Here is a 13,383-nt window from a genome sequence, read left to right on the forward strand (position 1 = left end):
TAAGAAATTGTGTGATGTTGACTTTTTTAAACATTTGCTACATTAGAATACATCATTTACATGATTTTTTCGCCCTGGGGTGAAATATTTACTGTTTTAGTCCACTAACAATGGTCTGGAGGTGACTTCAAAATTCAAACCAGTCAGTGCCCTATTTGTGAACTGATTATTATTGTCCTTTTTCCCCTAACTAAGCATTTTCCCTAATGCTCTAGGAGGCTCTTTGTCTCCTCTCACCTGTCATTCCCCAGCCTCTGTCACCCCAGATCTAAAAGGGAACAGTCATTACAGAAGTGCCATTTACTCTGAGATGCCCTGAACTCCCAATCCCTGGTACGCAAACAGCAAGGCCCCATCCCACTTGGAGCCTATGTGATTGAGGACACACTGCAGGTAGAGCTTGTGGGTGAGGTTGAGACCAGGTTGACCCAGGGTAGGAAGGGATGAGTCCCCCAACCCCCACAGTAGGGATCAGTAATGCTTAAGAATGTATTCTTGATACTTATCCCAGATTTGAATTCAGAATACACTATTTTTTTGGAGTCAGGTGTCAAACTTGTAGGCTGTAGGCACCATCCCACTGCTAACATTATATAACCCCCTTCCATATTCAGTGGGGACCTAGCCCTGGAAATAACCATTCTTTGTAACATTGTTTCCATTGGTATACTTTCTGCTTTCAAAACAATCAACCTACCAACTTTTGGAATGCTACTCATTTGTACTTCAGTGACCATTTATAATATTCTATCGGGTATACATACTGAAATTGAATATGCTTCTGATTAGTATGAATATGAAGGCAGTATCCAGACTAGTGGTTAAAGAGTTCTTGCTCTGCACCCCTAGTGTCCAGACTGTGGTATCTAAATTCAATTTCCTACTAAAAGTAACCAATGCTCCTAAGAGGAATGGCTGATTCAGGTCCAGGCCAGGAAATGTACAATGGTGGTCAGAGACAGGAAAGCAAGGAGGCCACCAACAATCATGACAAAGTAGCCAACTTGACAGGCTCCCATTGGCCTGTGAGGGGGAAATTTTAAGCATCAAAAAGAATAATTAAAGCAATGTATTAAACACATGAAAAATTTTACATCATGGATTCATAATGATACTAAATATAAAAAATTAGTCACCTTTGTAAGATGCCAGGGAACCATCTCATTATTTTGAAAACTTGCCTTTTATCTTACCTTTTATATATGAAAGATATTTCAGCGTTATTGAATAGCTGAGGATGAAATTTTTTTCATTATAAAATTCCAGGTAATACAAGAAGAAGGAATGATACAGTCAGAATATTCCACTTTGCAACCCACAGTGAAATACTGGATTTAGGCAGTGATCATGAATGACTGCTAAACCATTAGGTTAATGACAACCTTTATAATCGGTAGGTCAAGCTAACAACTCCTGAACCCAAGAATCCCTCTTAATACCAGAGAAAATCAGAGATTACACACCTCCTGATACGACACAAAAGGAATTAGCATCACTCACACACTTCTTTTGATTAAAACACTCAAACATGCATTTCATCAAATCTCTAGATGTAACTAGCAGTTTACAGGAAATTCAGGAGACAGAGTAAGATGTTAAAAGTCACTTAAAGGACGCAATTAGTAAAATCCAGATTGTGAGAAATTCTACAGGACAAATGACCGCTTATTAAAAAAAAAAAAGGGAAGAGAAATTGTTATAGTTTAGAGACTTGAGATACACCAATCGAGTGCTAAGTGTGTGTGAATACTGAATGGAACAAACCAATTTACTAACACATACATGAGGCATTTGAACTGATGGGGTATTTGAAATCACTGAACAATGTTAAAAAAAATCTGCAATAACCTTATTGTGGTTTTATTTTAAAAAGGAGGTCCTATCTTCGGAGATAAATGCTTAGGCTTTACAGATAAAATGTTATACCTTGAATGTGCTTCAAAAGTAATTCAGAAAGGAAGTGGGGTGAGGAGACAGTGGGGAGATACATGTATGTGTGTGTGTGTGTGTGTGTGTGTATGTGTGTATTTATACACACATATACATATATATTCATCGAAAAAAACCAAAGTTCTACTAGTTGGGTGACATTTGCGTACCAGCTCATCAGCTTCCTCACCAGTCAAAGGAAGCTAATGATAACATTTCTGTCAGCACTGTTGTAAAGATCAAATGAGATAATCCCTGTTGAATGCTGAATACCCAATATAACGTAAGTACTCAATAAATAACGGCTCTTGGGGCTTCCCTGGTGGCGCAGTGGTTGAGAGTCCGCCTGCCGATGCAGGGGACGCGGGTTCGTGCCCCGGTCCGGGAAGATCCCACGTGCCGCGGAGCGGCTGGGTCCGTGAGCCATGGCCGCTGAGCCTGCGCGTCCGGAGCCTGTGCTCCGCGACGGGAGAGGCCACAACGGTGAGAGGCCCGCGTACCGCAAAAAAAAGAAAACAAAAAAACAGCTCTTATAACCAGTTCCAGCTAATAGGATCAAATATTCCAGTACAATCTCATAACGTACACATTTAAATCTGTGCAACACAGTCAACACGAGGCAGATTCAGTCTAGGATTCTGTCAAGCTCTGCCCAACCCAAAACCTGAAACCGCCCCCCCCCCCCCCCCGCAAATCTCCATATACTACTAAGGGAAAGAGAGGACTCCTCTCTCACCCAGACACAAACCCTAAAGAAGTCACGATACACCACTTTTTCTCTATCTACACTACTAAGCTATACATTCTGGCCAGATGGCAAAGTGGCCTTCCTGGCAATGCTATCTAGACTGCTAACCTTAACGTCAAGGAAGCGGAAAACGCGAGCCCTTTACTAACTAGAAGCAGGCCCATTCCAATTATATGGGAGAAAGTTCACTTGGCAAATTTCCTGTTACCTATGGATCAGCAAGTGTTACAATGTTTCCGTGTTCCCACAGTAATGGCAAAGAAAATCGAAGTTTGAATTTCCCTGTACTGTCTCTTCTAGAGGGAGCAAGCTTCGGATGTTGAATTCTAGGACATAACAACTCCCAGGCATATGGTAACACCAGGCCTTGTCTATTTTGGTCTTCCTATGTCCCTAGTGGGTCTTCCTGATCCGCTGATTTAGCCAATCTGTAACAGATGGCTCTTGTCAGTGCTGTCAACACTTTTTATTTGCTTAACTACACCAAGAAAGGGGGTGTCTAGAAAGCACACACTTTCTGGGGGCTCAAGACCTCCCCGATGGGGCCAGAACTACAGCGACTGCAGACCCGAGAGGAAATCTTGGAGAGGTCGGGGCTGAGAGGGCGGGTGGGCAGAGAGTCCGGGGACCAGGCGGTGACATAAGACAGGGTGGGCATGTCCCAGTAAACACAAGTACTAGACTCTGGGCACGCAGGGATATAAAGCTCTAAAATAAACATAAAGAACGAAAAAAAGGGGGTGTGAAATTCTAGCAGAGGAAATTCTGGGGTCAAGGCTCAGAGGAAGTATGGTGCAAGGGACACGCCAAAGAGCCGGCAGCGCGGAGGAGAGGATGCCTGGGGGCCGAGTCTCCCGGAGAGCAGTGAGCCCAGGCCCGCGTCGGTCCCCAACCCCTCTCCTCACCAGAATCAGGGCTACGGCCGCCAGCGCCGCGCCGAGCACCGCCAGCTGCAGCAGGAACGGAGCCATCCTCCATGCCGGCAACGCCGGCCGCCCTATCCCTTGCCTACACACATGCGGAAGTGCGGCCGCGCAGCCCCGCCTCCCACCCGCAGAGAGAGCGCGCCGGCCGGGCGCCCGCCGCCCACAGCGCCGCCGCGCGGCCAGACCCGGCAGCCCGCGCCGCCCACAGCGCCCCCGCGCGGCGAGGCGAAGAATATGTAGTTGTATGGGAGACGCTCAGTCCGTTTTGGGGAGGGCGGGGAGCAGGCGCTCTGTTCCACCGCAGTAAGGTTGCCAGAATGGGCAAGTACAAATTCAGGATGTCCACATAAGTTGAATTTCACAAAGGCAACGAATCGTTTTTTAACATTATTAAAATAAAACACACCATATAACCCACCCATTTGTTTTTGGTATATTACATTAATTTTTAAAAACTGTGATAAAACATAAAATTTCCCATTCTAACCACTTTATGTGTGCACTACAGTGGCATTAACTGCATTCACAATTTCCTGCAACCATCACCACAATCTATTTCTAAAACGTTCCCAGTTCCCCCCCAGCTTCTGGTAACAATAACACGAACTACTTTGGATGTACTCTTTGTTTATCTGACATTCAAACTGAATTGTATTTTATACGAGGAAGATGGAGGTCTTTGAGCCACGACACAGGATACAACAAAAGCTGGTCCTTTGGAGCCCGCTCTCGGCACCTGTAAATGCAACCTGGTACGGAAAACGAGCGTACAGAAAATTTACGTAATTCTTCGGGGCTGGAGCAGGGAGGCTTTTACCTGGGAGAAGGCAAGCCCAGGGCCCAGAATAAGAAGGAGGCGGGAAAAGGACCCTGAAACATTGGAATTATACTCCACACTCAACACTTGATTCTTTGCTTTATATAAGGTCGGTTTTCTCTGAAACTCTTCAGCCACCAGTCTTTAAACAGGCACTCATCACTTCTGTAATAGCCGATTCCTCAAAACGCGTCAAAGTCTAGGAAACCTCGAGGGACGTCTGGCTAGGGGAAGTCTAAGCTCTTTGCTAGGCTGGAAACCGTCCCCACGCCGCCCGCTCCGTCCACTCCACCCTGCCTTCTAGATATCTGGCAGCGGGAGAAAGGCGCAGGCGTCAGTGTTGAAAGAGCAAAGCGGGGCCGCAGAGCCGGCGGAAGGGGTGGTGCTACCCAGGCGGCGGCAGCGCGCGCGCATGCGCAGACGCAGACGCGCAGACGCGGACGCGCAGACGCGCAGACGCGCAGACGCGGACGGGCAGACGCACAGACACAGACGCGCAGACGCGGACGCGCAGACGCGGACGCGCAGACGCGCAGACGCAGACGCGCAGACGCAGACGCGCAGACGCAGACGCGCAGACGCGCAGACGCAGACGCGCAGACGCAGACGCGCAGACGCAGACGCGCAGACGCAGACGCGCAGACGGAGACGCGCAGACGCAGACGCGCGGGCGGAAGATGGCTGCCGGGTTCAAGTGAGTATGGGAGGTTGGCGGGCGGGAGTTCGTACCGTGCCGGTTGACTGCTCCCGTTACCCGGAATTTTCTCACCGGGAAACCCCCCTACCAGGTTCCCACTTCTTTCCACCACGGAAGCGGGCGGCGGGCGGGAGGACTGGAGGTGGTCGTAGTGAAAGAAAAGGGAGCGTCTTCCCGCCGGGTAGGCGAGCGCTGGAATGGGCTCTGTTGAGCTCGGTACCCGCTGCGAGCGCTGTGGCTTGGTTTGTAGTGGACCTGCAGCTCCAGGGGAGCAGTTGTAACCTCGTGAAAAGTGTTCTGTTAGAAGCACCTGCCACGCTGCTCTCCTTTTCCCTTAAAATTTATTTCTAAAAGCGTTGTTCCTCTTTCGGAAGGTTTTACTTAAGCGTTTTTGCTGCCGCTCTGGAGAAGCCTGTAGATTTTCGTTCTGAGTCCAGTTTTAAGTAAATAAAAGAAATAAAATTCCAAAGGAAACCAGTTGTACTGAAACAGTTATCTGTATAACTTCCAAGTTTGATATAATGAGACATTTGTTTTAGAATTAACTTTCTTAAGATGTTATGGGGAGCTTAGTAACTAACTCCTGGAATTTCGAAGTAACGATGAGTCTTACCAGGTACCTTTGACAACTCTAAAGTAAAAACGAAAACATTTACTTTCTGTGGTTGTTAAAGTCGCAGGTACGGCAAATATTATAATGGTTTATTGCCAATGGTCATAATTGAAGAGTATGCTAAATTTCAGTCTCGGGATAGTGAAAAATATGTAAGTTTTTTTTTCCTGCCCACCAAGAATCCCTGCTTCAGAGTGAGAGTGATTTTCACATCTGTATTAATCGTCTTCTGAAGATGCCCTAGGGTTTTGGGCTCCAACCCTATACTTGTTTAAAGCAAAATTAAGGACAGCCTTTGAATATGGTTATTTTGCAAAGGTATCTAACTTTTATAATTAGGAACACGTGGAAACATAAACGTTAGAATTCATGAAAGAAACTTAGTTACAAATTCTGGAGATTTGTGCTCCATCACCACACTATTAAGATTTTTGCCAGTTTCTGGATTTATATTGATTTACTAATTTATCTCATTTTCAACATGTGTTTCAGAACTGTGGAACCTCTGGAGTATTACAGGAGATTTTTGGTAAGTAAAGGTGGTTATGTACATTTTCTGCCTTTTGATAATGATATCATGTGTTTTCAGAAATACAAATATTAACCATTACATTGCACACCTAAACTAATGTCACAATTATACCTCAGTTTTTAAAGACAATTTTCAAGTAATTCAAATTAATTTGAATTAAAGAGGTTTAGTCCGTTTTCACTGGTGTGTGTAAAATATACATGTAATCTACTTTCATATATTTATTTAGAAAGAGAATTGCCGTCCTGATGGAAGAGAACTTGGTGAATTCAGAACCACAACTGTCAACATAGGTGAGGGTATTTTGAGTTCTAAAATAGAATGTTGAAGTTGCTTCAGTTCTGAAAATAGAAGTTTTTTTTTTTAAGTAAATTTTTCTTTGTAAAGTTTTTTTAAACTCACTGTCCTCTCAGTTGTTATGCTCATTTTAAATTTTAAAGTAACTGTGTTTTCCTGCCTTCCTCCGTTCAAAACTTCTAAGACATGGTTTTCTTATATATCTTACATTTATTAAACCTTCTGTTGCAAACATGGAATTTCCCAATTTTACCTATATGACATTCCCAAGTTTTAGCCTCTGAGCCATTTAAACAGTATTTCAGACAAATGCTACCGTGTCTAAGGGATTACAGTGATTTTGTGTCAAGAGATTTAAATCTTTGTAACAGACCTGTGATTAAACAACAAAGGATTAACTCACTTCAGGGACAATGAACAATCCTTAGACTGCCGCGGCTGACCCTTGAACAACGAGGGTGTTGGGACACCAGCCCTCGCAGTCAGAAATCCGAGCGTAATTTTACAGTTATGGATCCGTGCTCCGTCACCAACATTCTGCATCCTCAGACTCAGCCAACTGTGGATCGTGTAGTACTGTGGTAATATTTATTGGAAATAATCCTTGTATGTACGTGGATGGGTGCATTTCAAACCCATGTTTCTCAGGGGTCAACTGTAATTTTAAAAAGACTCAAGCAAGGAATAAATTTTCATAAACAACTTAGATATATGTAGCAAGATAAAATCATACGTAGAAGACAAAAACACTTTTTCATTTTGCTTAAATACCTTTTCAGGTTCAATTGGTACTGCAGATGGTTCTTCTTTGGTGAAGCTGGGAAATACTACAGTAATTTGTGGAATTAAAGCGGTAGGTTTACTGTATATATTACTAAGACTTGAGTTACTAAATTAGCTTCATATACTTATTAGATTGTAATACACACCTATAGTTCTGCTGTTGATTAGGCAATCAGGTGTCAGTTTTTTAGTATTTTCATTTCCCAAGTTTTCACGTTTGAGTTTTAGATAATACAACCCAAGTTTAATGGCTCTTAAGTACAATTTATGAACATTCTCAAATGTGCTGAAATGGAACAATTTAAAAAAATCCTCACCACCTTTACTTTTTAAAGAATTTGGTTGCAATTTGAGAAATTGAGATTTTTGGTGACATAGTTTTATCTAGTGATGCCATTTAATCTGTGCAAATGTGTAGAAATTGCTCAAAAGAAAAGCTTGAGGGAATAATAGCTACTATTTACTGAGTATTTGCTATGTTCCAGGCACCTTATGTTAGGTGTCTTACAGAATTATCCAGTTTAATCCTCAGAATAATTATTTGAAGTACTTCTCTCTTCATTTTCTATTTTACATGACGTTCAATAACTTGTCCAGGAACATAAGGCTCATAAATAGAACATAGACATAACTGACTCCAAAGCCTCCGCTTTTTTGACTACACTGAACTCTGAGTTACTTAACCTAAGTTCATTCAATAACTGGCCGTAAGTCTCTCAGCCAAAAGGTGTGGGTCTGACTTTTGAACCAGGTCGGTAATTCCAGGGCTTTTGCTCTTGACCATTATACCATCAATTCCTAAATCTGTGTATCACCTGGAGTTTAAATTCAGATTCTTGGCTACGGAATAAGATAATCTATTTTCTTTCTCTTAGGAAGAGAGGGTGGGACAGAAATCTAAAGAGCCGCAAGTAGTTTTGATGAGTAGCACTACCATCAGCTGTGCTACACTGCCTTCTTGCCTTGCAGAGCTAGTGAGGAGTGGTCCAGTGTTCCTAGAGCCTTTGACATACGTTCCCAAGCTCATCTTCCCAGTAGATGCTCGTGATGTAGAAACTAGCTGAGATGGTCTTTGGTAGAGCCTTCAGTAACTGACTTCTTCACAGTTTTTTAGTAGCTTCTTTCATAGGAAACAATTGTCTGCTTCTGTAGGAATTTGGAGCACCACCAACAGATGCCCCTGATAAAGGATATGTTGGTAAGTTCAATGGCTTCATAAATTTAATACAAATACTTTAAGATAGTTAAAACTATTATTATAGTTAAATCTTAGTGAGTTGAAGAAAATTATTCATAAGCTTCAGATGTCCCTGAAAAGTTTTCTGTATGTTTGTTAGAAGATAGCATAATAGCAAGATAAAGAATTTTGTAAATACCTTTTATCAAACTTGTCTGATCACTTTTGGTTTATACAGATGTCATCAACCAAGAAAATAGATTCTCTTAGGCAAAGGGCTGTAATTGGAAACTTTTCTGTTTCCATAAAGAATTTTCCTTTATACCACTATGTGATTTTTCTTTTAACTTGGACCATCTTTTATGGTAGGAACCAACATTTAAAAAATGCAGAACAGTTGGTATGACTAGAGGGGCTATCTACTGTTACAGATTGGGGTATTTTGAAAGAAACCTAGAAAGTTTTGTGAATCATTTAGGATTGAGGCTGTTTCTTAAACACATGCTTTTTTTTTGGAGGGGTGGTTGTGTGGGAAAAAATAAATTTTATATAAGCATAAGATTCTCGCAAAGATGAAAAAGAATTGATGTTATGATGCTTTCCACTTGGAAAGCCTATCCATGCCTACAGCTGTCTTTGCCATGGATTGATATTATCTTTAAAATTAAACGAGAGGTGAAATTTGGTTCATAGCTGCAGTTTCTTTCAGTTCCTAATGTGGATCTATCACCTCTGTGTTCCTGGAGATTTCGGTCTGGACCTCCTGGAGAAGAGGCCCAGGTGGCCAGCCAGTTCATTGCAGATGTCATTGAAAAGTAAGATCATCATGATAAAATGTGACTATCATTCATTTTAGAGAGTTTTTGAACTTTTATTTACTGTGTTCTATGTCTTCAAATCAAGTTCACAGGTAATTCAGAAAGAGGACTTATGTGTCTCTCCAGGAAAGGTAAGAGGAATAAAGAAGCTATGAGCTTTTATTAATTCTGAAATGCTTTTTGTGGGGGAAATTTAATTTTTTTTTTTTTTTTTAAGTTTCTGAGCCTTGAAGGTTATCTTGATTGTCTAGCCAAGGGTGTGGTTTGTAAGTAGAAACAAATGCCATGTTGTAGCAATCAGAAGGCTTTAATTTCCACTTTGTGTAAACTCTGTTTTAGCTTGCTTGGGTTCTATACTGTGATCTCATTTGCCTCAACCATGATGGAAACATTTTGGATGCTTGCACGTTTGCTTTGTTAGCAGCTTTAAAAAATGGTAAGCAACCTTAATAAAAGGGAATATTTCTACTTATGTGTCAGAATGTTCCGTTTTGGTAAAATTTCTCAGTAAATTTTTAAAGGTTTTTGTTAAGACTTACCTATTATTCATGTGTTTCTAAATTAAAGGAAAACATGCTTGTATCTACTGTATTTGCCTTAATTGTCCTAAGATATATTTTTTTAAAAAATATACTTCTGGGGCTTCCCTGGTGGTGCAGTGGTTGAGAGTCCGCCTGCCGATGCAGGGGACACGGGTTCGTTCCCCGGTCCGGGAAGATCCCACATGCCGCAGAGCAGCTGGGCCCATGAGCCATGGCCGCTGAGCCTGTGCTCTGCAACAGGAGAGGCCAAGCAGTGAGAGACCTGAGTACTGCAAAACAAAAACAAAAACAAAAACCAACAAAAAACAAAAAACACTTCTGGACAAGTTAAATAGAGGGAAAAGTGAATTAATGAAGCATAGAATGCCTTTTTTGTTTCTTTCACTAGAGTGAGAGACTGACTTTACACATTCGCCTTTTTCTAGTACAGTTACCTGAAGTTACTATAAATGAAGAAACTGCTTTAGCAGAAGTTAATTTAAAGAAGAAAAGTTATTTGAATATTAGAACTCATCCAGTTGCAACTTCCTTTGCTGTGTTTGATGAGTAAGTTACTCAAATGTATTAAAAGGTTGTATATTTAATGGAAGGGAGGACAGAGATTCTTACAAGTAGTTGAATTTCTAATAGGTTATTAGAAATAATTACTAATAATAGCAACCTAATAGTAGGCTGCTATTAACTATTAACTTTTCTGGTTTCTACCAGTTCTGTCTAGCTCCTTACTTAAGCTAAAATGCAGTGAGTTTAATTTGTACTTTTTTTAAAAATAAAATTTGTCCCATTGGTTAATAATTTATACCTTTTTATTTTAAAAATAGCACTCTGCTTATAGTTGACCCTACTGAAGAGGAGGAAAACCTGGCAACTGGAACCTTAACAGTAGTAACGGACGAGGAAGGCAAGCTATGTTGTCTTCACAAACCAGGCATGCACTTTCCTTCCATTGCAGTACTAAACACGTAGATGAAAACTCAGCATGAGCTGCTTTATATTAGCGAGGGCCAAATGTAATGTGGGAAGTTTTACTGGTTTAAGTAATGTAAATTTACTATGGTTTCTTTGTTACTTCAGGTGCCTTGTGGTGTTTTTATATTGTATGTCAGTGGTTCTTAAACTTCAGGAGGTCTTGTTAAAACATAACCTGCAAATCTTGAGACCAAACCACTGGTTTATATTATTCACTTTTTTGGTTTTATGTCAATAAGTTGACATGATGTAGCTCATGTAAAAATAAGTGTTGGCACAATAACTTTTCAGGTGGAAGTGGACTGACTGCAGCTAAACTTCAAGATTGTATGAGCCGAGCAGTTACAAGACACAAAGAAGTAAAAAAACTGATGGATGAAGTATTTAAGAGTATGAAACCCAAATAAACCACCACCACATTTTCAAAACAGATTTGTAAAAACTGTATTTGTTACACTGTGCACAAACCTTTTATACTAAATAAATATCAAACTACATTCTTCTTCTGTAAGATGTTTCTAGTATTTCTTAGGTCACTTCTGTATATGTACAGTGAAACCATTTTTAAAAAGCAATGACTTAGGCAAACCCACCCTAATGGTTCGTTAAACCATTTCCCTGTTTTTTAAAAATCATAGGGTTGTGCTTCTGTATAAAGTTTGTATATCTAGCAATGTAAAATACTGACACATGTTAAAAAACAAAAACGAAATAGAAACTCAGAATCCTTTTGATTCAATGCTCTTACGTTTTTAAAAAGAAAAAAAATAATGCAAGACTCAGAATTTTGGAGTGGTTGGCGTGCCTCTCTTCATTTTACTTTTTGACTGGCTGCCTGTATGCCGATGACGATGTAGCTGAGCTGTCTGTGCTGCTGCTGCCATAGCCATTTGATGCTGTAAGAACCGCAACTGCTGCAAAGCAGAGGGGAAAAAATCAAGTTAGGTTAAAGGTAGGCAGGTATGGAAAATGCTTTTCCTGAGAGTGATGAAAACAACAAAACTGAAAGGGAGAAAGCACCAAGGTAACAAAAAAGGACTACACCACATCAGGACAATGCACAGTCAAACAGCACCAGTGGCACAGAAGCCTGTGGGCTTTAAAAATGGCTCTTGGTAAACTTCAAAAGTATTTCTGTTACTTTGCCTGGCCAGTCTATATTGCAGTAACTCAGCAACTTCAGTTACCATTTTGTTGTGTGATAGTTTACAGCAATATAAAACCACCCTGCAAATTAAAGTCAACTATAATATGCTGACTTCTAGAATAATGGAACAACATTCTTCAAAAACAGGTATGACATTTACAAATAGGAACACTGGTATACTTGCCTTTTTCTGCAGTACAGTATTAAAAAGTTAACCATTGGCACTTAAAACCATTTCAAAATGTACTGAAACCTATAAAAATGTATGTTAACGTGCCACCAGCACTTCAGGAAAGATTTTAAATTAGGAAAAGAGTATGACTTAAATGTACAAAATATTCAGTGCTCCAGGTTCACTGGCAAAAATTGTCAGACTTTTAAATAAAATTTGCTAAATTATTTACCAATTACTGTATAGTCTTAAAAGACAGTAACATAAAACTAAAATAAGGTATTTTGAAGTACTTTTGGAGCAGAGTATCTTTAAAAATGTAACCAGAGTGAAGTTGCTGGATTACTTGGATTTGTTGCTGCTGCTGTTGAAAGGCAGAGGAGAGCTGGAATCTCTGCTGAGGAAGGCTTTGCTCAGGTCTGTTCTCGGCAGAGCCAAGCTGAGACAACACTACAGAGAGGAGAAGGGGAAAGCAGGCCAGTCAAAGTTTGAAGGCTACCAGGGTTAGAAAAGGACAACACAGAAAATGAAATAATAGAAAAGTATCAGTATGATTAATCTCAAGTATCAAATCACAGACATTTCAGAATAAATTTAGTACAGTCTCCTGTTAGTTGAGGGTACCACTGATGATAGAACTTCCTGGACATGGAAGAGAAGGGAGAGCATGTGGGCCAAAGCACTGTATCCCTCTTTTCTTACGTCTCAATGAAACTTGATACTAGTGCTATTTTGTTGAGAAGGCTTTCTAGCAAAATGTTGAATACAGTATGTTATTTTAAAATATAACCAATCAGGTAGGAAATGGAGTGGGAGAAATCCAAACTACCATAAGGACAAAACTGGTAGACAAGTGCTAAAAGATGTTACAATGAATGTCAGACTACACTATTAGCAACAAAGGTGGTGAACCTTTTAGAGCTGAGTGAGATCGGGGATAAGTTCAACTCTCACTGCTCAGTTGAGGACATTTCAGACCTGGATCGTTTGAGTGACTCAAAGGTAATTAGTGGCAAGTCGAGCTAGGAACATTCTCATTTTTCAGCCTAGAGTTCTTTCCACTAAATTATACTACAGCTATTTTAGGAAAAAATAGCTTGTGGGGTAAAAGTTTATACTACTAAATTTCCATTTGGAAATTCACTGCCTCTAAATTAGAACTTTACATAAATTATTCCAAATTTGGACATTGGGAATTATACCAGATTCTAAAGGC

At 40.7% G+C, this 13,383-nt stretch overlaps 3 protein-coding genes across 35 annotated transcripts in view; 1 reads left to right on the forward strand and 2 right to left on the reverse strand.

Moving 5' to 3' along the window:
* The window catches only part of ALG5 (ALG5 dolichyl-phosphate beta-glucosyltransferase), a 41,196-nt gene extending 37,494 nt beyond the window's left edge, over window positions 1-3,702 (reverse strand). The window contains exon 1 of the mRNA XM_059042164.2: window positions 3,583-3,702. Within this exon, the coding sequence (XP_058898147.1) occupies window positions 3,583-3,648 (66 nt within the window). The 5' untranslated portion in view covers window positions 3,649-3,702. The remainder of the gene's footprint in view (window positions 1-3,582) is intronic.
* A 1,338-nt stretch (window positions 3,703-5,040) lies between these two features.
* EXOSC8 (exosome component 8) lies at window positions 5,041-11,345 on the forward strand. The gene is made up of 11 exons (XM_059042168.2): window positions 5,041-5,114; window positions 6,223-6,259; window positions 6,492-6,555; window positions 7,339-7,412; window positions 8,495-8,540; window positions 9,229-9,334; window positions 9,423-9,468; window positions 9,677-9,773; window positions 10,305-10,425; window positions 10,701-10,807; window positions 11,140-11,345. Exons 1-11 carry the CDS (start codon window positions 5,098-5,100, stop codon window positions 11,253-11,255), a joined length of 831 nt encoding a protein of 276 aa, XP_058898151.1. The 5' UTR covers window positions 5,041-5,097; the 3' UTR covers window positions 11,256-11,345.
* SUPT20H (SPT20 homolog, SAGA complex component) overlaps window positions 11,268-13,383 on the reverse strand; it is a 39,385-nt gene continuing 37,269 nt past the window's right edge. For 19 of the 33 annotated variants that reach the window (XM_067016757.1, XM_067016765.1, XM_067016770.1 and 16 more), the window contains 2 exons: window positions 12,514-12,617; window positions 11,268-11,762 (listed from right to left, as the gene is read on the reverse strand). In XM_067016757.1, the coding sequence (XP_066872858.1) occupies window positions 11,628-11,762; window positions 12,514-12,617 (239 nt within the window). In that variant the 3' untranslated portion in view covers window positions 11,268-11,627. The remainder of the gene's footprint in view (window positions 11,763-12,513; window positions 12,618-13,383) is intronic. The other 14 variants (XM_067016778.1, XM_067016775.1, XM_067016777.1 and 11 more) reach the window with 1 other exon arrangement.

The sequence above is a fragment of the Kogia breviceps genome, chromosome 16 (genome assembly GCF_026419965.1).
Source record: "Kogia breviceps isolate mKogBre1 chromosome 16, mKogBre1 haplotype 1, whole genome shotgun sequence".
Taxonomy (NCBI): Eukaryota; Metazoa; Chordata; class Mammalia; order Artiodactyla; family Physeteridae; genus Kogia; species Kogia breviceps.